The sequence below is a fragment of the Hemitrygon akajei genome, chromosome 9 (assembly GCF_048418815.1).
Source record: "Hemitrygon akajei chromosome 9, sHemAka1.3, whole genome shotgun sequence".
In the NCBI taxonomy this organism is placed as follows: Eukaryota; Metazoa; Chordata; class Chondrichthyes; order Myliobatiformes; family Dasyatidae; genus Hemitrygon; species Hemitrygon akajei.
The window spans coordinates 87,267,334-87,286,786 of NC_133132.1; the positions used below are offsets into that span (position 1 = coordinate 87,267,334).

At 39.0% G+C, this 19,453-nt stretch overlaps 1 protein-coding gene across 7 annotated transcripts in view; it reads left to right on the top strand.

Annotated features, from left to right (window-relative positions):
• rims1a (regulating synaptic membrane exocytosis 1a) overlaps positions 1-19,453 on the top strand; it is a 549,448-nt gene that overhangs the window by 298,112 nt on the left and 231,883 nt on the right. For all 7 annotated transcript variants that reach the window (XM_073056477.1, XM_073056478.1, XM_073056481.1 and 4 more), the window contains exons 8-10: positions 873-983; positions 1,831-1,930; positions 8,441-8,564. In XM_073056477.1, coding sequence (XP_072912578.1) covers positions 873-983; positions 1,831-1,930; positions 8,441-8,564 — 335 coding nt within the window. The remainder of the gene's footprint in view (positions 1-872; positions 984-1,830; positions 1,931-8,440; positions 8,565-19,453) is intronic.

Genomic DNA, 19,453 nt, shown 5'->3' on the forward strand with positions numbered 1-19,453 from the left:
CCAACAGAGGGAACAACCAGAGTGTAAAAGACAAGCTGTGCAAATACAAAAGGAAAAATAAAAATAGATAATAATAATAAATATTGAGAACATGGGATGAAGAATCCTCGAAAGTGAGTCCATATGTTGGGGGAACAGTTCAATGAAGGGTCAGGTGAAATTGAGTGAAGTTATCCCCTCTGATTCAGGAGCCTGATGGTTGAGGGATAGTAACTGTTATTCTTATGGTCTTATGTTTGGTAGGGCTGGTTATGATCTCCATCCCATGCTTCACTGTAGCAAATCCCTCAATACACGATCACTTACTAGTTTCTCACCACTTTCAATAGCCCTGCCTTTTGGTATATTGAATTTTAACAGCTGGCCTCCTATTCAGTGAACCAGTTTATGCTGAGATAATTGAATTGGAGCTGAACTGAAAGACAGTGGATTTGGAATCATAGTAGGGACATACTACCTAGGAATTTTATTTATGAATCTTGTGTTATATTTGTTGCTTATTTCACATTAGTGAAAAACGATGAGCCATCTTTCCCACTTCTCCATTATGAACTTCTAGTTCTTGTGTTTAACATGTCCTACGTGCCCATATGGGTTTTCAGTTATGCTCTAATCAAAATGGTTTTTCATTGACTTGAATAGATGTTAAATCCACTACCTGTCTCCAAATTGTGCAGATTGCACAAAAATGCCCTTAATTGAGCTTTCTGGGAAGCACAGACTTTTCTCTTGTCACAAACTAATCTGTAACACACATTGTAAAAATCTGAACTCAATTAATACTAGAACTAGAACTAATTAGAAGAAATAGTGTTCTGTTTCCTGGATTCCAATTTGCTTCTGTAATTTAATCCATGTTATCTAATTGACAGCATCCTGTTACATGGCAACCATCCAAAGAAGGCGATCGTCTCATAGGACGTATTATTTTGAATAAGAGAACAAGTATGCCCAAAGAATCTGGTGCTTTACTTGGGTTAAAAGTGAGTATGTTCAAATACCCTTTATACAGAGTTCAACCACAAAAAAAATCAATGCATTCTGTGTCATGAGCACTGACCTATTTAGGGAAAGTTCATATTCCTTTATATGTGTACAGGGAAAAGTTTCATGTGAAAATTGGGAGTTGTTTTACTTACTAAATGCTTTTTATTACAATCTGATTAGAAGTAGATGGGAGTTGGTGTCAAATGAGTTTGAGGCCCACATCTTTTGTTTCAACCTCGAAAGGATAGCAAAAGGAACAGCATGCAAATAAAAGGTGTGCACTGACTGAATAATTCAATTCAAACTGCATGGAAGGAAACATGCAGAGATGACTTAAGTCTTTTTTAAGTTGACTTGCTAAATAATTTTTCATAACCAAAAGATTGTTAAAAGTACCACTGATTCCTTCAGTGGTGGATCTAAATTATCAAGCGATGACAAACTAATTAATTTGGCAAGAGATTTCATGCAAAACACAATGTCGTGTTTTATTTAGGAAGAGATTTTGCATTTCTGTCACGAAATAGGGAAGCCTGAAGACTAGAAATAGAAATGTTAGTTGATTACAGTATTTTGTTTTCTTTCTGCTTTAACTTGGCATAAATTTTGGAAACAATTTAAAATCTCATTTACATCAGGTAGTGCTCAAACAGATTAATCCTGTCATGTCCGTTCACCCCCATAGGAGCAGTGATCTAAACATGACACTGGTATAATTTGTCTACTCCATGACCCCACAAAATTTCTGTGATTGTTGGACAACGTTGTGAAGTTTCTCTTTAATCACAATTAGAAAATAATCAGCTTTCAGCTGAGTATTAATTTGTTAAATTTGCCATCCAGGTAGTTGGAGGAAAGTTAACAGAAAGTGGAAGACTTGGGGCCTTCATCACTAAAGTGAAAAAAGGCAGTTTAGCTGATGTTGTTGGCCACTTAAGAGCTGGTAAGTTAATATCAGGTACATTTCTATGGTTAGTGGATTGCTGCTATTTTGAGAGATGGTGGTACATAGTTATGGAGCCATTGAAACAAATCAAACAATATAGAAACAATCCCTTCAGTCCATGCTGTCATTCAGTTTCATGTTAGTACAAATTCCATGTACCAATAATTGTGGATCTTGGTATTTCAAGTGCTCATCTAAATTCTTAATCATATAACAATTACAACAGACAGGTGCAGGAGTAGGCCATTCAGCCCTTCGAGCCAGCTCCGCCATTCCATGTGATCATGGCTGATCATCCACAATCAGTACCCCGTTCCTGCCTTCTCCCCATATCCCTTGACTCCGCTATCTTTAAGAGCTCTATCTAACTCTTTCTTGAAAGCATCCAGAGAATTGGCCTCCACTGCCTTCTGAGGCAGAGCAATCCATGGATCCACAACTCTCTGGGTGAAAAAGTTTTTCCTCAACTCCATTCTAAATGGCCTACCCCTTATTCTTAAACTGTGGCCTCTGGTTCTGGACTCCCCCAACATCAGGAACATGTTTCCCGCGCAGAAACATGACAGCACGGAAACAGGCCATCTCGGCCCTTCTAGTCCGTGCCAAACACTTACTCTCACCTAGTCCCACCTACCTGCACTCAGCCCATAACCCTCCATTCCTTTCCTGTCCATATACCAATCCAATTTTACTTTAAATGACAATATCGAACCTGCCTCTACCACTTATACTGGAAGCTCGTTCCACACAGCTACCACTCTCTGAGTAAAGAAGTTCCCCCTCGTGTTACCCCTAAACTTCTGCCCCCTAACTCTCAACTCATGTCCTCTTGTTTGAATCTCCCCTACTCTCAATGGAAAAAGCCTATCCACATCAACTCTATCTAACCCCCACATAATTTTAAATACCTCTATTAAGTCCCCCCTCAACCTTCTATGCTCCAAAGAATAAAGACCTAACTTGTTCAACTTTTCTCTGTAACTTAGGTGCTGAAACCCAGGTAACATTCTAGTAAATCTTCTCTGTACTCTCTCTATTTTGTTGACATCTTTCCTATAATTCGGTGACCAGAACTGTATACAATACTCTTAAATATTGTGAAAGTTCCTCAGGCAGTGCATGACAGATACCAGCCTCCCTCCAGGTGAAAAAAATCTTACTCAGATCCCCTCTGGACTTTTTACAACTTATTCTAAATCTATACTCTACAACTGCAGATAGTCTGCTAAAGCAAAAGGTTTCTCACCTGTTGCTGCCATTCATCATTTTGCATACCTCTATCAAGTGTCCCCTTTAACCACCTTTGCTATAAGGAAAACAAAATCAGTCTACAAAAAGCTCCATCCCAAGCAACAATATTACAGACAGCTGTTGTTTTGTTAAAGACCCAGCGCCACAATAAAAGTGATGGTACTCCATGTCCAAATGAACGAATGATCAATAATGATACTCTGCTCCAGATCAGTTCAGAAAACCCCCCACTGCACTGAGAATGTAATGATGAGAGTGGGCATGTGGAAATCCAAAGCAAAAGGAATTAAAATGGGATCACTGCAAATTGGCAAAATAAGAACTCAAAAAGCATTAAGAAATGCACAAGGAAGCTCAAAATGAAATGGCAGAGGTATCACAAAAGGGAAGTTGAATGAACCCAAGAGGCATTTAAGATTTACTTGGAGTGTTTGCACATATTGTTAATGCCTAATAACATTACAGCCAATGAAGCTGAACAAAATTCAGTGATGCAGAAGTGGAAATAAGGAGCATTGGTGGTTTCAACATCTATATGACACAAGCAAACTAATTGGGCCCCCAGAGTATGATTGAACATTCCATTTGTTAGAAAGCTAAAAGCACACTCCAGTTCAAATACTCGAGTTAAACGTTTAATACTCATAATCAGATGCCAGAGAAAGCAGTTATGAATTGCCTCATGAGGGATTTAACAAGTGGGTAAAATTTTTGACACATTCTTGAATAGAGCAAATGGGAACATGTCAGTGTGATGAGAGAAAACAGGCCAAACTGTTTAACAGCCAAAATCTTTCTTTGAAAAGGCAATTAAAATTGTACTTTCAATGGCATTGGCAGCTCAGGATGTTGACAGTATTCTGAGGTAATAAGAGTGGTACCTGCCATGTTTTGTCCATCAGGCCCTGGATACTAGAGTGGCTTTAGGGTGAAGCCAGCTACTTGTGCAAACCTTTAAAGGCCAGAAAATAACAGAGTACATAATACAAAAGGCAGGAGTTCCTGAAGTCAGGGAAACCACACAGCTTCCATCTTACTGTGTAAAGCAGCCTCCTATCGGAAATGTAAAATTGAAAACCTGATACCATTAGCAGTTGCAGAAGTAACACAATATTGCCAACATAGAGAGCTATAGACCATGGTTTCCTTGGAGGAAGCAGTAGGGCAAGCAAATAGTCCCATCAGGAACATACATGGAGTTCATCTGAATAATAATTTATTTGAGGAATGCACATTGAAATCATCGCTGGTGATCTACGAACAGCTCACAAAACTACAATCTTATTCTACTAAATGTACTTCTGCTGGACCATGATTACTGCAATCTGCGGCCTGTAATTTCCATGTGGAAGGTGTGCTTTTGAACCACCTGAATAATCTAGCATTTTTGCAGTCTCCTGAAAGATTCAACAAGCTGAACCCTCAAGAATGCACTTACTTCCATTGTTGGAACAGACAGGGCCAGATTGAAGCATTAGGGCCTAGGTACAAGAACGGAAAAAGAAACCAATGTTCAACCAATTTAAGAGAGGAACCAGATTAAAAAGATTAAGGTGTCAAGCTCAGTTCACTTCTCCGAGTCAGCCAAGATCCGCCATCTGAACCTGTCCTGTCTGTTTGGATTTGACTCATCTCCCTCTCTTCTCGTTACTTTTGTCAGGTGGGAATTGCAGGAGTCTTGGCCACTAATTCAGAAGTACGGTAGTTGTTGCCCTGTGGCTATTGGGCTCTTGGACTGGTTCCATTCACCTCAGTGCTGAACTGGCTTCATGGCTGTGGACTCACTTTGTAATGCACTCTGTGCATTATTTGTTTACATGATTTGTTCATTTTTTCGCACATTGCATGTTTGTTGGGCTTTGTTGTGCGTGTGTGTGTGTGTTTTTTGTGGAGTCTATTGTTTTTCTTTGTTTTGTGGCTGCCTGTAAGATGATGAACCTCAGGATTATATATTGCATACATATTTTGAAAATAAATTTACTTGAAACTTAGAAATTATATATAACAAAAGGCTCCACATGTTTATGAGGATGGAGAGTGGAAAAATCCTTGAGCAGGATGCAATTTAATGCCCAGATTACTGTTAAATTACCTTGCTTTAAGATTACTTGCTAAGTTTAAATGGAGCAGAGCAAATTAGGGAGCTTCAGATGAAGGAAACCCTTTAAGAGGCAGTGATCATAATATGATAGAATCCACTGCAGGGGTTGTAATGGGGGGGATGGACAAAGAAATGGTGGACAAACTCAATGATTATTTTCATCAGTCTTCACTGTGGAAGACACCAGCAGTATTCCAGAAATTAAAGAGTGTCATGGGGCAGAAGTGAATTGCTATTAATAAGGAGAAAGCGCTTGGGAAATTGAAAGGTCAAAAAGTAGGTAAGTCACTTGGAGCAGATGGACAATACACCAGGGCTCTGAATAAAGTAGCTGAAGTGATTCTGGAGGCCTTACTGTAATCTTCCAAGAATCACCAGAATCTGGAAAAGTTCTAGAGGGCTGGTAAATTGCAAATGTCACACCATTCTTTAAATTGGGAAGCAGGCAAAAGACAGGAAATTATAGACCAGTTAGGCTTCAGTCAGTGGGAAAATGTTGGAGTTCATTATTAAGGATGAGGCTTTGGGGTACTTGGAGGTACATGATAAAATAGACTGAAGTCAGCATGGTTTCCCTAAGGGAAAATTTTACCTGTCAAATCTGTTGGAATTATTTGAGGAAACAACCAGCCGGATAGACAATGGAGAGTCAGTGGATGTTGTTTACTTGTATTTTCAAATGGCCTTTGGCAAGGTGCCACATGTGAGGTTGCTGAACAAAATAAAAGCCCATGGTATTACAGGAAAGATACTAGCATGGAAAGAAGATTGGCTGACTGACAGGAAACAAAGAGTGGAAATAAAGGGCCTTTTCTGTTGGCAGCTGGTAACTAATAATGTTCTACAGAGATTAGTTTTGGAACCACCTCTTTTCAAATTATATGTTAATGATTTGGATGAAGAAATTGATGACTTTGTGGCCAGGTTTACAGACAATGTGAAGATAGGTAGAAGGGCAGGTAATGTCGAGGAAACTGGGAGTCTGCAGGAATACCTAGGCAGATTAGAATACAGGCAAAGAAGTGGCAGATGGAATGTAGTGTAGGGAAGTGTATAGTTTGTGCACTTTGGTCGAAGGAAACAGGATGAAAATTCAGAAATCAGAGTTGCAAAGGGACTTAGATTCCTTATGTAGGATCCCTAAAAGTTAGCCTGCAGGTTTATTCAGTGCTAAGGAAGGCAAATGCAACCTTAGCATTCATTTCGAGAGGACTAAAATGTAAAAGCAAGGATATGATGCTGTGGCCAAGCCATTGCTCAGACTGCACTTGAGAGTACTGTGAGCAGTTTAGAGCCCCTTATCTAAGAAAGGATGTGCTGCCATTAGAGGTTCACGAGAATCATCTCAGAAATAAAAGGGTTTTGATGACTCTGGGTCTGTACTTGCTGGAGTTTAGAAGAATAGTGGGGGGGGGGGGATCTCATTGAAACCTATTGAATATTGAAAGGCCTTGATGAAGTGGACATGGAGAGGGTGTTTCTTTTTGTGAGGTAGTCTTGGACCAGAGGGCACGACCTCAGAATACAAGGATGATACTTTAGAACAAAACCTTTCCACCGTCTGTAAGACACAAACTGTAAGTGTGATGGAATTCTCTCCAATTCCCTTGATGAGTATGCCAATAAATCTCAAGCTCAACATATTCAGGACAAAGTAGCTAACTGTCCTAAGCATTCATTCTCTCCACTGTAACTATTGTGTGTACCTTCTGCAAATTTCACTGCACTTATTCCCCTTGATTATTACAATAGCACTTTCCAAATGGTCTTGGAGTACGGATTAAAGGACAAGAGTTCAAATCTCTGCCAACAAAGCACAAGGCTTTAAGGCATGTGAGAACACCACCCCTTATAAGTTCCCATCTGTGTCATGCTGACCCTGACTTATTGCCAGGGCAACATTATTACTGTGTCTAATTCCTGCTGCACCCAATCAAACTTGCAGAGAATCTTCACCAGAAGAATTACAATATCTCAAGAAGGTAACACACTATATCTCAGTGAAATTGGGAAATTTTAATCATTCTTAAAAAATGATTAAATTTGAAAAATGGCATTTGGATTCTTTCTCATCATTGCATTGCCTCCACTGTTTTTCCCTTTCCACTGTTTTGCAAGACCTGCTTCCTCCCAATGTTTTAGTTCATTCTTCTGTCACCAATTACACGCTCATTTCTCTGGTATCTTTCTGTGCAATGTATGGGGTGGAGAAACCAAACTGCATAGCAGAAGAGAAATAAAAGGGTTTTGATGGCTCGGGGTCTGTACTTGCTGGAGTTTAGAAGAATTGGGGGGGGGGAATCTTAGATGGAAATAAATATTGATTGCAATGGACGGGTCTTGTTTTATCAATCTAGAAAGCATATCGGCAGCTTCCAGAAACCTTTGATCAAAGTTTTCATCCAAAGAAGTAGGTAGTGTTTCACTTGGAGGTCAGTGTTGAGCTGGCAGTGCTGTTGCTGACTCCTCAGTCCATGGCTTTTGTACTTCTAGGGTGGCTCAGCAGCAAATAGTATCCCAGCAACATTCAGCTCAAGTCTGCTTCAGGATTCCATTCTTGTAGCTTGAGTGGACGGCTCAAGAAAGTTACATGATAAAAAGCATTTCCCTTTTCCAGGCTCATATTGATGAAAACCACTGATTTTAAATTTAAACATACAGTACATCTTAACTGGGTCCATTGACAACAGTTATTTCCTTGCTCTCATTCCCAGCACTCTGCTTCCCCTTCCTCCTACTTCTTAGCCTTTCTCTCTTCTCTCCCTCCTTCTTTCTTTCTTCTCCTTATTTTCCCTGTCCTCCTCTCCCTCCCACATTGATCTCTATACTCACTCCCTGTTTTGCTCTCACTAAAATTTCTCAGTTGTTTTTGACTATGTATTTAATAATGATATTTCTATTCTTTGAATGTTCTTTTCCCAATGTCAATATAGAAGGCAGCTTTGGATGCTTCCATAGGTACACAGTAAAATCGCAGTATTCACAAGCTGTTTGATATCTGTTCTAAAGTATATTTGTTTCAACTTACTATGTTTAATGGCATTCTCAGAAAAATGTGAGTGCAGTTCTTCCATCTCAGTATTTTACCATGGGAAAATGTATACTATAGTTTTTGGAATGATGTAATAATGTTGAAACTTACTTTTCTCTTCGAGGTGATGAGGTTCTTGAATGGAATGGAAAACCATTGCCAGGAGCTACAAATGAAGAGGTTTACAATATCATTTTGGAATCAAAATCAGAACTTCAGGTTGAAATAGTTGTTTCAAGGCCAATTGGGTAAGAATTTATTCTTTTAGTGTTGCTTGTGAAAGTATATTTTAAAAGGTACATAGGTCTTGTGTTGGGAAAGTAAAAATGATGAAAGCCACATGGACGTCTGGTCCAATATAGATTTTCCCTATACATTTCTTTTATCCAATACCAACATTGATAACAATTGCAGAATGAAAAGGATTGCACTTCTCATTAGGCAACTCAGCACAGTTTACCTAGAGACTTGTTGACAACTTGAGGTTTTGGATCTTACAACATTTGTTCCAGTCCTCCAATATAGCCCACACACTAAGTGGTTTGGGATTCTACAGTGGAAAAATATAAACAGAACTTCTGCAAACCCTGCATATCTTGAAAACTTGGGTATCTATTTACCCAGGCATTATTGGTCATATTAGGGGAACCTAGAGTAATTTCTAGGGTATTCTTTCAGCCATGTTTCAATTATTTTTTTCTGGAATTTGGATCCTCTTGCATTCAAGGCCAACATAGCTTTCTTTCTGCCTGCTGTGTATGAGTGTTTGATAAATATTGACAGGTTTGGAAAAGCTCAACACAAAATGTGAAAATGCTGAAGTAAAATAAAGCTGCATTTAATGGATTCAGCCCAAGTACATTCTGATCAAAGAATGACAGATAACATTATCTGAGGTACATCAGGGAGACACCATCAAAAAGGAACAGATTCAGCACCTTCACACAGCAGGGGAAGCTCAAGTGTTCAAAGCTTAATCTCTATGGATAGCTAACGATGGCTAGAAAAGGAGATGATGATCAATGTTAGTTTCATGAAACTGTGGACAAGCCAGTTACAAACTAAAGATAGAAGAAAATTGAAGAAGGAAATAAAATGGATAGAAAATGTACTGGAGTATTTTAGTAGGTAACGTCAAAGAAAACCAAAAGTCTTTCATAAATATTTAGAGAGCGAAAGGAAAGGCAAAAGAAATGTGGCCTTTTAAGGACTAAATAATCAATTTTCTGGAGTAGATAATGTGGGGGAGATAATAAATCAGTACAGGGAACTCAGGTATTATGGGGTGGTTGCATTTCTAGAAAACCATACATATTGTGATTTTCTGTCATAAGAAACCCTATTTCCCATTAATGTGTCTGTACGTGATATTTTCCTCTCAACACTAATGATGAGGACTGCAGCTGCTGGTTCATGGCAGGGAAGAAATTGACAAAGCAACCTCTTAAATACCCCATAACTGTGTTTGGAGACTCAAACAACTTCAGATGCTTATCACCTTACAGACTTCAATTTGAATGGAGACTTTTAAACACATATCAAGTATAGGCCAGATAGTTATGTTATATATTTCACAATAATTAACCATGGTTGTTTAGGTTTAAAACTTGCACTTAATCTTGCTGGCCCTGATTCAGGTACTTTGAGGATAAATAATATGGAAAACTCTTTTTAAAAAACACACTGTTAGAAAGCAAAATCGGAATCAGGTTTATTATCATAGACGTTGGTCATAAAATTTAGTGTTTGGCAGCAGCATTACAGTGCAGTACATAAAGAAATTACTATATGTTACAATAATAAATATAAAATATTAAGTAGTGCAAAAGAGATCAATATAGTGAGGTAGTGTTCATGGGTGCATGGAACATTCAAAAATCTGACAGTGGAGGGGAAGAAGTTATTCTGTAAACTATGAGTGTGTCTTCAGGCTCCTGTACCTCCTCAATGATGGTAGTAATGAAAGAGGGTACATCCTGGATCCTTAATGATAGATGCTGGCTTCATGAGTATGTCCTCGATGATGGGGAGGTTAGTGCCCATGATGGAACTGGTTGAATTTACAACACTTTGCAGCTTTTTCTGATCCTGTGCAAATGGTGATGCAACCAGTCAAAATGCTCTCCATGATAAATCTGTAGAAATTGGGTAGAATCTTTGGTGACTCACCAAATCTCCTCAAACTCCTGATGAAATATACTAGTATGCCTTCTTTGTAATTGCACCAATACACTGGGCCCAACTATAGAGATGTTGACACCCCGGAACTTGTACTAAGAAAACCCACCACATTACCTGCATGTGTCAAGAACTGTAATTTGGAAAACATAAAAAATAATAAAGTTTTTTGTTTCTGTTCTATAACAATAACCATCTAAGTTTTTACACTGTCTTGACTAACTCTAACAATCTTCCCTCAGAACCTGCAGCATTCTGGTCACTAATATCTTTCTTTCAAACTGCTGATAAGGATAATGATGTTGTGTTTTGGCAAGCTGACATTTGCCTCAGAGAGCTCCCAGACACTTCCTCATACCTTTTTCTGGAGCATGGCCTCATCACTGAACAGTGGCCACTGTTTTATTCATTTGACACATCTTCATTTCACACACCTCAGTTCATTGTCCTTCAGCCACACTTCTGCCTCCTCCTTGAGGAGGTAGATTGCAGCACCATCAAGGCTTATTCCTTCCTCCCTTGTCTCTATTCTTTTTCTCCTTATTCATTTTGTCCTACCTATATAAAAGATTATCATCTGAAATGCTAATTCTTTTCCTGGTGTTTTTTGGTATGCTGTGTATTTTCAAGTATGTTCTGTCTTTATTCCAAATTACCAGCACCTACAGTTGTTTGCTTTTCAACCAACTTTTAATCATCTCACATTATTCAAATAGTAATAGATTTTCAGAACCCTTAGTCAAGAATTTCAGTCCATTAGTGCACATTTTTTACGGGCAGATCGAGCACAGAAGTGGTTTTAGTTGGATGAAATCATATCCTTCTGGAAACTCGCCTGGACATGTTTTTCCAGTGTTATTTGCATTCCCAGTGACATGACAAGTTACACAATGAACAGTTCTACATTTGCCAGCATAAATTCGAGCTTTAGGGAAAACCACTAAAATCCACTTGAGCTTAGAAAAGAAACAACATTTGGAGGAAATGCATTGTGCTGTGGACATCTCCACACAGGGTCTACAAAATAGAGTGAACAAATGTATAGCAGATGCGGTGTAAAGTAGTTAACTGTGAGGTGATTCATTTCTGGCTGTAAAAGCAGAAAGAGGAATATGATTGAAAAGGGCGGAGGTGCAGCAACACGAGGTGCTGAAATCAACCATTCTGGAAAGCAAGTGGTACATTGGCCTTCATTACAAGAAGAGTTAAAGACAGCAGTTGTTGTAGCAGTTCTTGTAGCAGCTGGTATTGTTTTGTGCAGCTCCTGATAGGAACCCATTTATCACCTAGTCCTATGAGAAAGACATCATTGTACTATTTTTAAATGCATTTTCACCCATTTACATGAATTGAGAGTTAACACTAGACAGCATATGTTCAGTACGTGAAGAGAGTAAAATCAAATTTATAGACATTTGTGTCCTGACATCTAAGTTTTTCAACCATCCTTTTATCATCTTTGTATTGTCACTAACTTGAATCATTACACTCAGTCCTCATTGATGTCATTAATATGGAACATAAATAATTGAGCACCCCCTAGTGCCCACTAATTGCAATTTACCAACCTCAAAATGGTTTATTTTCTGTTCACCAATCCTCTAACCATTCTGGTATTTTATCTTCAACCCCAAGAGCACAAAAACTACTCAGTAAATGCTACGGAAAGAGGACAAGAAGTAAGCTAGAGGAATATTGAATCAGCCATGATTCTTTAGAAGACAGGAAAGGCTCAAAGTACTCTCTTGCCTACTCACACTCTACTCCTCTTGGACTTGTATCTACTTGTTCCTCTGTTGCTACCCTGGTAATTTCCATGAATACTGATACTGATTTTTCTTCAAAAATTATGTCCTTTTCATAAAATCATATTGACTCCATCTAATCATTTTAAAAGTAATTTGTTTACATTTCCATAGTAATAGATTCCAACATTACCATTAACAGATACTGTATTAAGCTAACTGACCTGTGGATGCCCGTTTTCTCTATTCTACCCCTTCTCAGATAGCTATTTTCAAATCTGCTGGGATTTGAACCTTTTCAGAATCAAGGGAGCTCTGGAAAGTCACAACCATTAAACTTTGCATCTCAACCGCCAAGTCCCTTAGAATCTGAGGGATATAAACCTTCAGGTCCTGGGGACTTATCTTCTGGTCCAATCTTTACTTAATCTACCCCTTCATTCATGAATGCCTGTGTCCAAATAATCAATCCTATTGTTATTGATTATTTTCCACTTAAAATAATTAATATCACAATAGAAATTGAAGTTTCTCATTCACTTGTGCCCTTGGTATTCTTCAGGTTTTTAAATGTGAATGCAGCTACAATTTTTAAAAATATTGCCACAATTTCATCATTGTCTATTATTAATTCCTCTTTCTCAGCTTCTAGTGCACCATATCACAATGAACTGAGGCAAACTCAGCTTCCAGGTGCCTTAATAGCGTAGAAGTTAGTACTAAGCTATTATAGCTTAGGGTGTCAGAATTCAGAGTTGGATTTCAATCCTGGCATCCACTGTAAGGAGCTTGTACATCCTCCCCATGGAATACCTGAGTTTTCCCTTGGTGCTCCAGTTTCCTCCCACAGTCCATAGATTAATTTGTCATTGTAAATTGTCCCATGATTGGATTAGAGTTAAAAAGGGACTGTCTGGGGTTGCTGGGTGGTGTGGCTCAAAGGGCCAGAAGGGCCTATTCTGCACTGTATCCTTAAGTACAATAAATAAATACCATTTATTTTTGTTGCATTATTGAGCTCTATTTTGACTCAGCTTCTGAGAAATCAGCATTAGACATTGCCACAATCTGCCAGCTCCTTCTGCTTCTGTTGGGCTATAGCCAAAATGTCAGTAGGTGCAACCACACTGCATTTTAATGTGCAACACATGTTGCATGTGTGTGTAGTTCTTTCCATATTTCGTTGTGATATAGAAAGAGGCCATTTAGCCTACCATCTGCACAGAACAATCATGTTAAGCCTATTCCCCAACTAATATTTTTCCTGTAAACTTTCTTCTCTACATTTACATCAGTGGTCCTTGCATTCTGCCACCAGCTTATAGCCCTGATATAATTTATACCATCTAAATGATCAAGCAAACCATCTCTAGGATCTGGAAAAAACTGGAGCACCTAGGGGGAACACAAACAACACAGGAGATTAAGATTGAACCTGGGCCACTGAATCTGTGAGGTGCCTTTCCAGCACCAGAGTATAGATACTGAAAAATTGTATTCTATATCCAATTGTATTAAAATTGTATTCTATATTTGCAAGTATCCTTAATCTTATTTCTCTAAGCTTTGCTAAAATGATTGAAGAAATGCTTTGCATATAGTGTAAATATGAATTGTTACATTTAACTTCCACAGACAAATTCATAAGACCATTAGACATAGGAGTGGAATTAAGCCATTTGGCCCATTGAGTCGGGGTCACCATTTCATCATAGCTGATCCATTTCCTCTCAACCCCATTCTTCAGCCTTCTCCCCACAACCTTTCACTCTCTGACTAATCTGGAAACTATCAATGTCCACCTTAAATACATCCAATGACCTGGCTTCCACAGCCGCCTGTGGCAACAAATTCCACAGATTCACCACCCTCTGGCTAAAGGTATTCTTCCTCATCTCCATTGTAAATGGACATCCCTCTGTTCTGAGATTGTGCTCACTGATCCTATACTCCCCCAGTATAGAAAACATACTCTCCACATCCACTCTATCTAGGCCTTTCAACATTTGATAGGTTTCAATGAGATTCTCCCCTCCATTCCTGTAAATTGCAGTGTGTACAGGTCCAAAGCCATCAAATGCTCCTCGTATGCTAAGGCTTATCATTCCCAGAATCATTTTTGTGAGGCTCAGTTGAACCCTGTCCAATATTATCACATCATTTCTTAGATAAGGGGCCCAAAGCAGCTCACACTACTCCAAGTGAGGCCTCACCAGTGCCCATTAAAGCCTCAGTATATTTTTATTCTTATTTTTATATTCTAGTCTTCTCAAAATGAATGCTAACATTGCATTTGTCTTCCTCACCACTGATTCAACCTGCAAGTTAACCTTTAGGAAATCCTGCATGAGGACCTCATATTTTTGAATTTTCTCTCTGTTTAGAAAACAGTCTCTGCTTTTGCTCCTTCTACCAAAGTGCACGACTGTACTCTTTCTTTCTTTCTTTTTTGTATTAAACTTTTTTTATTGTGTTTTCAAGTAATTACAGAATAAAAGTGTATGAAAAAGAAAATGTATATTACCCATCCCCCCTCCCCTTAACCCCTCCCCCCTAACATCCCTATAGAAAAAAAAAGAAGAAAGAAAGAAACAAAAAAGAAAGAAAGAATGCCTGGATATTGGAAGATCCCCACATGCTCCATGGAGTTCATAATAACTTTAGTATATATATTTATTTCTTTCCCCAAGTAACCAATTATTTCATTTAAGAGTTTTATTGGAACAAATTATTGGAATACAACTTCCACATAAACCAATATTACTTTTACTAGGTGATATTGAAGGGATAAAACTGATATCCAAATTGAATAAATATCAGAAAGAATTTATAAAAATTGCATTGGCAGTAGCCAAAAAGGCTATTGCAGTTACTTGGAAATCGGATACATATTTAAGTATAGATCGTTGGAAGAAAGAAATTTATGGCTGTAATCCACTTGAAAAAATTACTTATAATTTAAGAGATAAATATGAAACATTTTTGAAAATTTGGCGCCCTTGTTTACAGGGGATGGGATTGGATATATAGGTGCTCCGACTGTACTCTTTCTGATGTATTCCAGTTGCAACTTCTTTTTCCATTCCCCTAACCTGTCTAGCTCCTTTTGCAGCCTCCCTACTTCCTCAACACTGCCTGCCCCTCCACTTGCCTTCATATCATTTTCAAACTTGGCCACAAAGCCATCAATTCCTCCTTCCCAATCATTGACATGCAATCCCAACACCGACCCCTGCAACACACCTCTAGTCACCAGCAGATTTTCAGAAAAAGCTCCCTTTATTCCTATTCTTTGCCTTCTGCCAACCAGCCACTGCTCTATCCATGATAGTATATTTCCTGTAATGCCATGGGCTCTTACCTTGCTAAGCAGCCTCACGTGCTTTTGATAGAGTTGTCAGACAAGACTTCCCCTTAAACCATGCTGACTTTGGCCTATTTTATCATGAGCTTCCAAGGACCCTGAAACTCATCCTTTACAATGGACTCCAACATATCCCCAACCACTGAGTTCAGGCCAACTGGCCTATAATTTCCTTTCTTCATATGCATATAATATACAAATTAGGAGTAGGAATTGACTTCTCAGCTCCTTAACCCTGCTTTGCCATTTAATAAGATCATGACTGAACTGATTGTTAACTAACTTCCACATTCCTGACCACGCATCGTAACCTTTCTTCCTATGCTTATTTATCAAGTATCTTTTCCATGCTCTCCCCTAAAAAATATTAAAGATTTGACTTCCACTGTCCCTTGAGGAAAAACGTTCCAAAGACTCACAACACCCTGAGAGTGAAAATTTATGTTTGAAATGGGTATCCCTTTAATTTTAAAATGACTTGTAGTTCCAATCTCTTCTACAATTGGAGTTATCTGTTCTACATCTGTCCTTTCAAGACTCTTCATGATCTTGTATGTTTCAATTATGTCCCATTGCACTCTTCTAAACTCTAGCAAATGCAAATTTAGGCTGTTCGATCTTCCCTTTCCAGGTATCTACCAGTGCATTTTTCCATCCTAAAAAAGAAGAGCAGTACCATATACAGTGTTCAAGAAATTGTCTCAACAGTGCACTCTGTAACTGAAGCATAATCCTACCTTTGTATTCAATCACCCTAACAATAGTAACAACATTCATGGAGACACAAGAGAGAATTCAGATGTTGAAAATCTGGAGCAACACCCAAAATGCTAGAGGGACTCATTGGTTAGTAGAGAGAAGTAGATGGTGGTTCAAATTTGCCACAGGCAAATCTAGGGCAAAAAGCAAAAAGAGCCACTTTTCAACATAATTGTATAAGGGCTAAGAGTGTTGTAAAAACAAGCCTGAAGGTTTTGTGTGTCAATGTGAGGAGCATTCGTAACAAGGTGGATGAATTGAATGTGCAGATAGTTATTAATGAATATGATATAGTTGGGATCACAGAGACATGGCTCCAGGGTGACCAAGGATGGGAGCTCAACATCCAGGGATATTCAATATTCAGGAGGGATAGACAGGAAAGAAAAGGAGGTGGGGTAGCATTGCTGGTTAGAGAGGAGATTAATGCAATAGAAAGGAAGGACATTAGCCTGGAGGATGTGGAATCAATATGGGTAGAGCTGCAGAACACTAAGGGGCAGAAAATGCTGGTGGGAGTTGTGTACAGGCCACCTAACAGTAGGAGTGAGGTTGGGGATGGCATTAAACAGGAAATTAGAAATGCATGCAATAAAGGAACAGTAGTTATAATGGGTGACTTCAATCTACATATAGATTGGGTGAACCAAATTGGTAAGGGTGCTGAGGAAGAGGATTTCTTGGAATGTATGCGGGATGGTTTTCTGAACCAACATGTCGAGGAACCAACTAGAGAGCAGGCCATTCTAGATTGGGTATTGAGCAATGACGAAGGGTTAGTTAGCAATCTTGTCGTGCGAGGCCCCTTGTGTAAGAGTGACCATAATATGGTGGAATTCTTCATTAAGATGGAGATTGACATAGTTAATTCAGAAACAAAGGTTCTGAACTTAAAGAAGGGTAACTTTGAAGGTATGAGACGTGAATTAGCTAAGATAGACTGGCAAATGATACTTAAAGGGTTGACGGTGGATATGCAATGGCAAGCATTTAAAGATTGCATGCCTGAACTACAACAATTGTTCATCCCAGTTTGGCAAAAGAATAAACCAGGGAAGGTAGTGCACCCATGGCTGACAAGGGAAATTAGGGATAGTATCAAGTCCAAAGAAGAAACATATAAATTAGCAAAAAAAAGTGGCACACCTGAGGACTGGGAGAAATTCAGAGACCAGCAGAGGAGGACAAAGGGCTTAATTAGGAAAGGGAAAAAAGATTATGAGAGAAAGCTGGCAGGGAACATAAAAACTGACTATAAAAGCTTTTATAGATACGTGAAAAGAAAAAGATTGGTCAAGACAAATGTAGATCCTTTACAGTCAGAAATAGGTGAATTGATCATAGGGAACAAAGACATGGCAGACCAATTGAATGACTAGATAGATAGATACTTTATTCATCCCCATGGGGAAATTCAACATTTTTTCCAATGTCCCATACACTTGTTGTAGCAAAACTAATTACATACAATACTTAACTCAGTAAAAATATGATATGCATCTAAATCACTCTCTCAAAAAGCATTAATAATAGCTTTTAAAAAGTTCTTAAGTAGTTTACTTAAATACATTAAATACAATCAACCCCGGCACTTTAACATATCTTACTCCTGGCGGTTGAATTGTAAAGCCTAATGGCATTGGGGAGTATTGACCTCTTCATCCTGTCTGAGGAGCATTGCATCGATAGCAACCTGTCGCTGAAACTGCTTCTCTGTCTCTGGATGGTGCTATGTAGAGGATGTTCAGGGATCCTTGGTTCTATCTTCACTAAGGAGGACATAAATAATCTTCCCGGAAATAGTAAGGGACCGAGGGTCTAGTGAGATGGAGGAACTGAGGGAAATACATGTTGGTAGGGAAGTGGTGTTAGGTAAATTGAAGGGATTAAAGACAGATAAATCCCCAGGGCCAGATGTTCTGCATCCCAGAGTGCTTAAGGAAGTAGCCCAAGAAATAGTGGATGCAGTAGTGATAATTTTTCAAAACTCCTTAGATTCTGGATTAGTTCCTGAGGATTGGAGAGTGGCTAATGTAACCCCACTTTTTAAAAAAGGAGGGAGAGAGAAACTGGGGAACTATAGACCAGTTAGTCTGACATCGGTGGTGGGGAAAATGCTAGAGTCGGTTATCAAAGGTGTGATAACAGCACATTTGGAAAGAGGTGAAATCATTGGACAAAGTCAGCATGGATTTGTGAAAGGAAAATCATGTCTGACGAATCTTAAAGAATTTTTTGAAGATGTAACTAGTAGGGTGGATAGGGGAGAGTCAGTGGATGTGGTATATTTAGATTTTCAAAAGGCTTTTGACAAGGTCCCACACAGGAGATTAGTGTGCAAACTTAAAGCACACGGTATTGGGGGTATGGTATTGATGTGGATAGAGAATTGGTTGGCAGACAGGAAGCAAAGAGTGGGAGTAAACGGGACCTTTTCAGAATGGCAGGCAGTGACTAGTGGGGTACCACAAGGCTCAGTGCTGGGACCCCAGTTGTTTACAATATATATTAATGATTTAGACGAGGGAATTAAATGCAGCATCTCCAAGTCTGCGGATGACACAAAGCTGGGCGGCGGTGTTAGCTGTGAGGAGGATGCTAAGAGGATGCAGGGTGACTTGGATAGGTTAGGTGAGTGGGCAAATTCATGGCAGATGCAATTTAATGTGGATAAATATGAGGTTATCCACTTTGGTTGCAAGAACAGGAAAACAGATTATTATCTGAACGGTGGCCGATTAGGAAAAGGGGAGATGCAACAAGACCTGGGTGTCATTGTACACCAGTCATTGAAGGTGGGCATGCAGGTACAGTAGGTGGTGAAAAAGGCAAATGGTATGTTGGCATTCATAGCAAAAGGATTTGAGTACAGGAGCAGGGAGGTTCTACTGCAGTTGTACAAGGCCTTGGTGAGACTGCACCTAGAGTATTGTGTGCAGTTTTGGTCCGCTAATCTGACGAAAGACATTCTTGCCATAGAGGGAGTACAAAGAAGGTTCACCAGATTGATTCCTGGGATGGCAGGACTTTCATATGAAGAAAGACTGGATTGACTAGGCTTATACTCACTGGAATTTAGAAGATTGAGGGG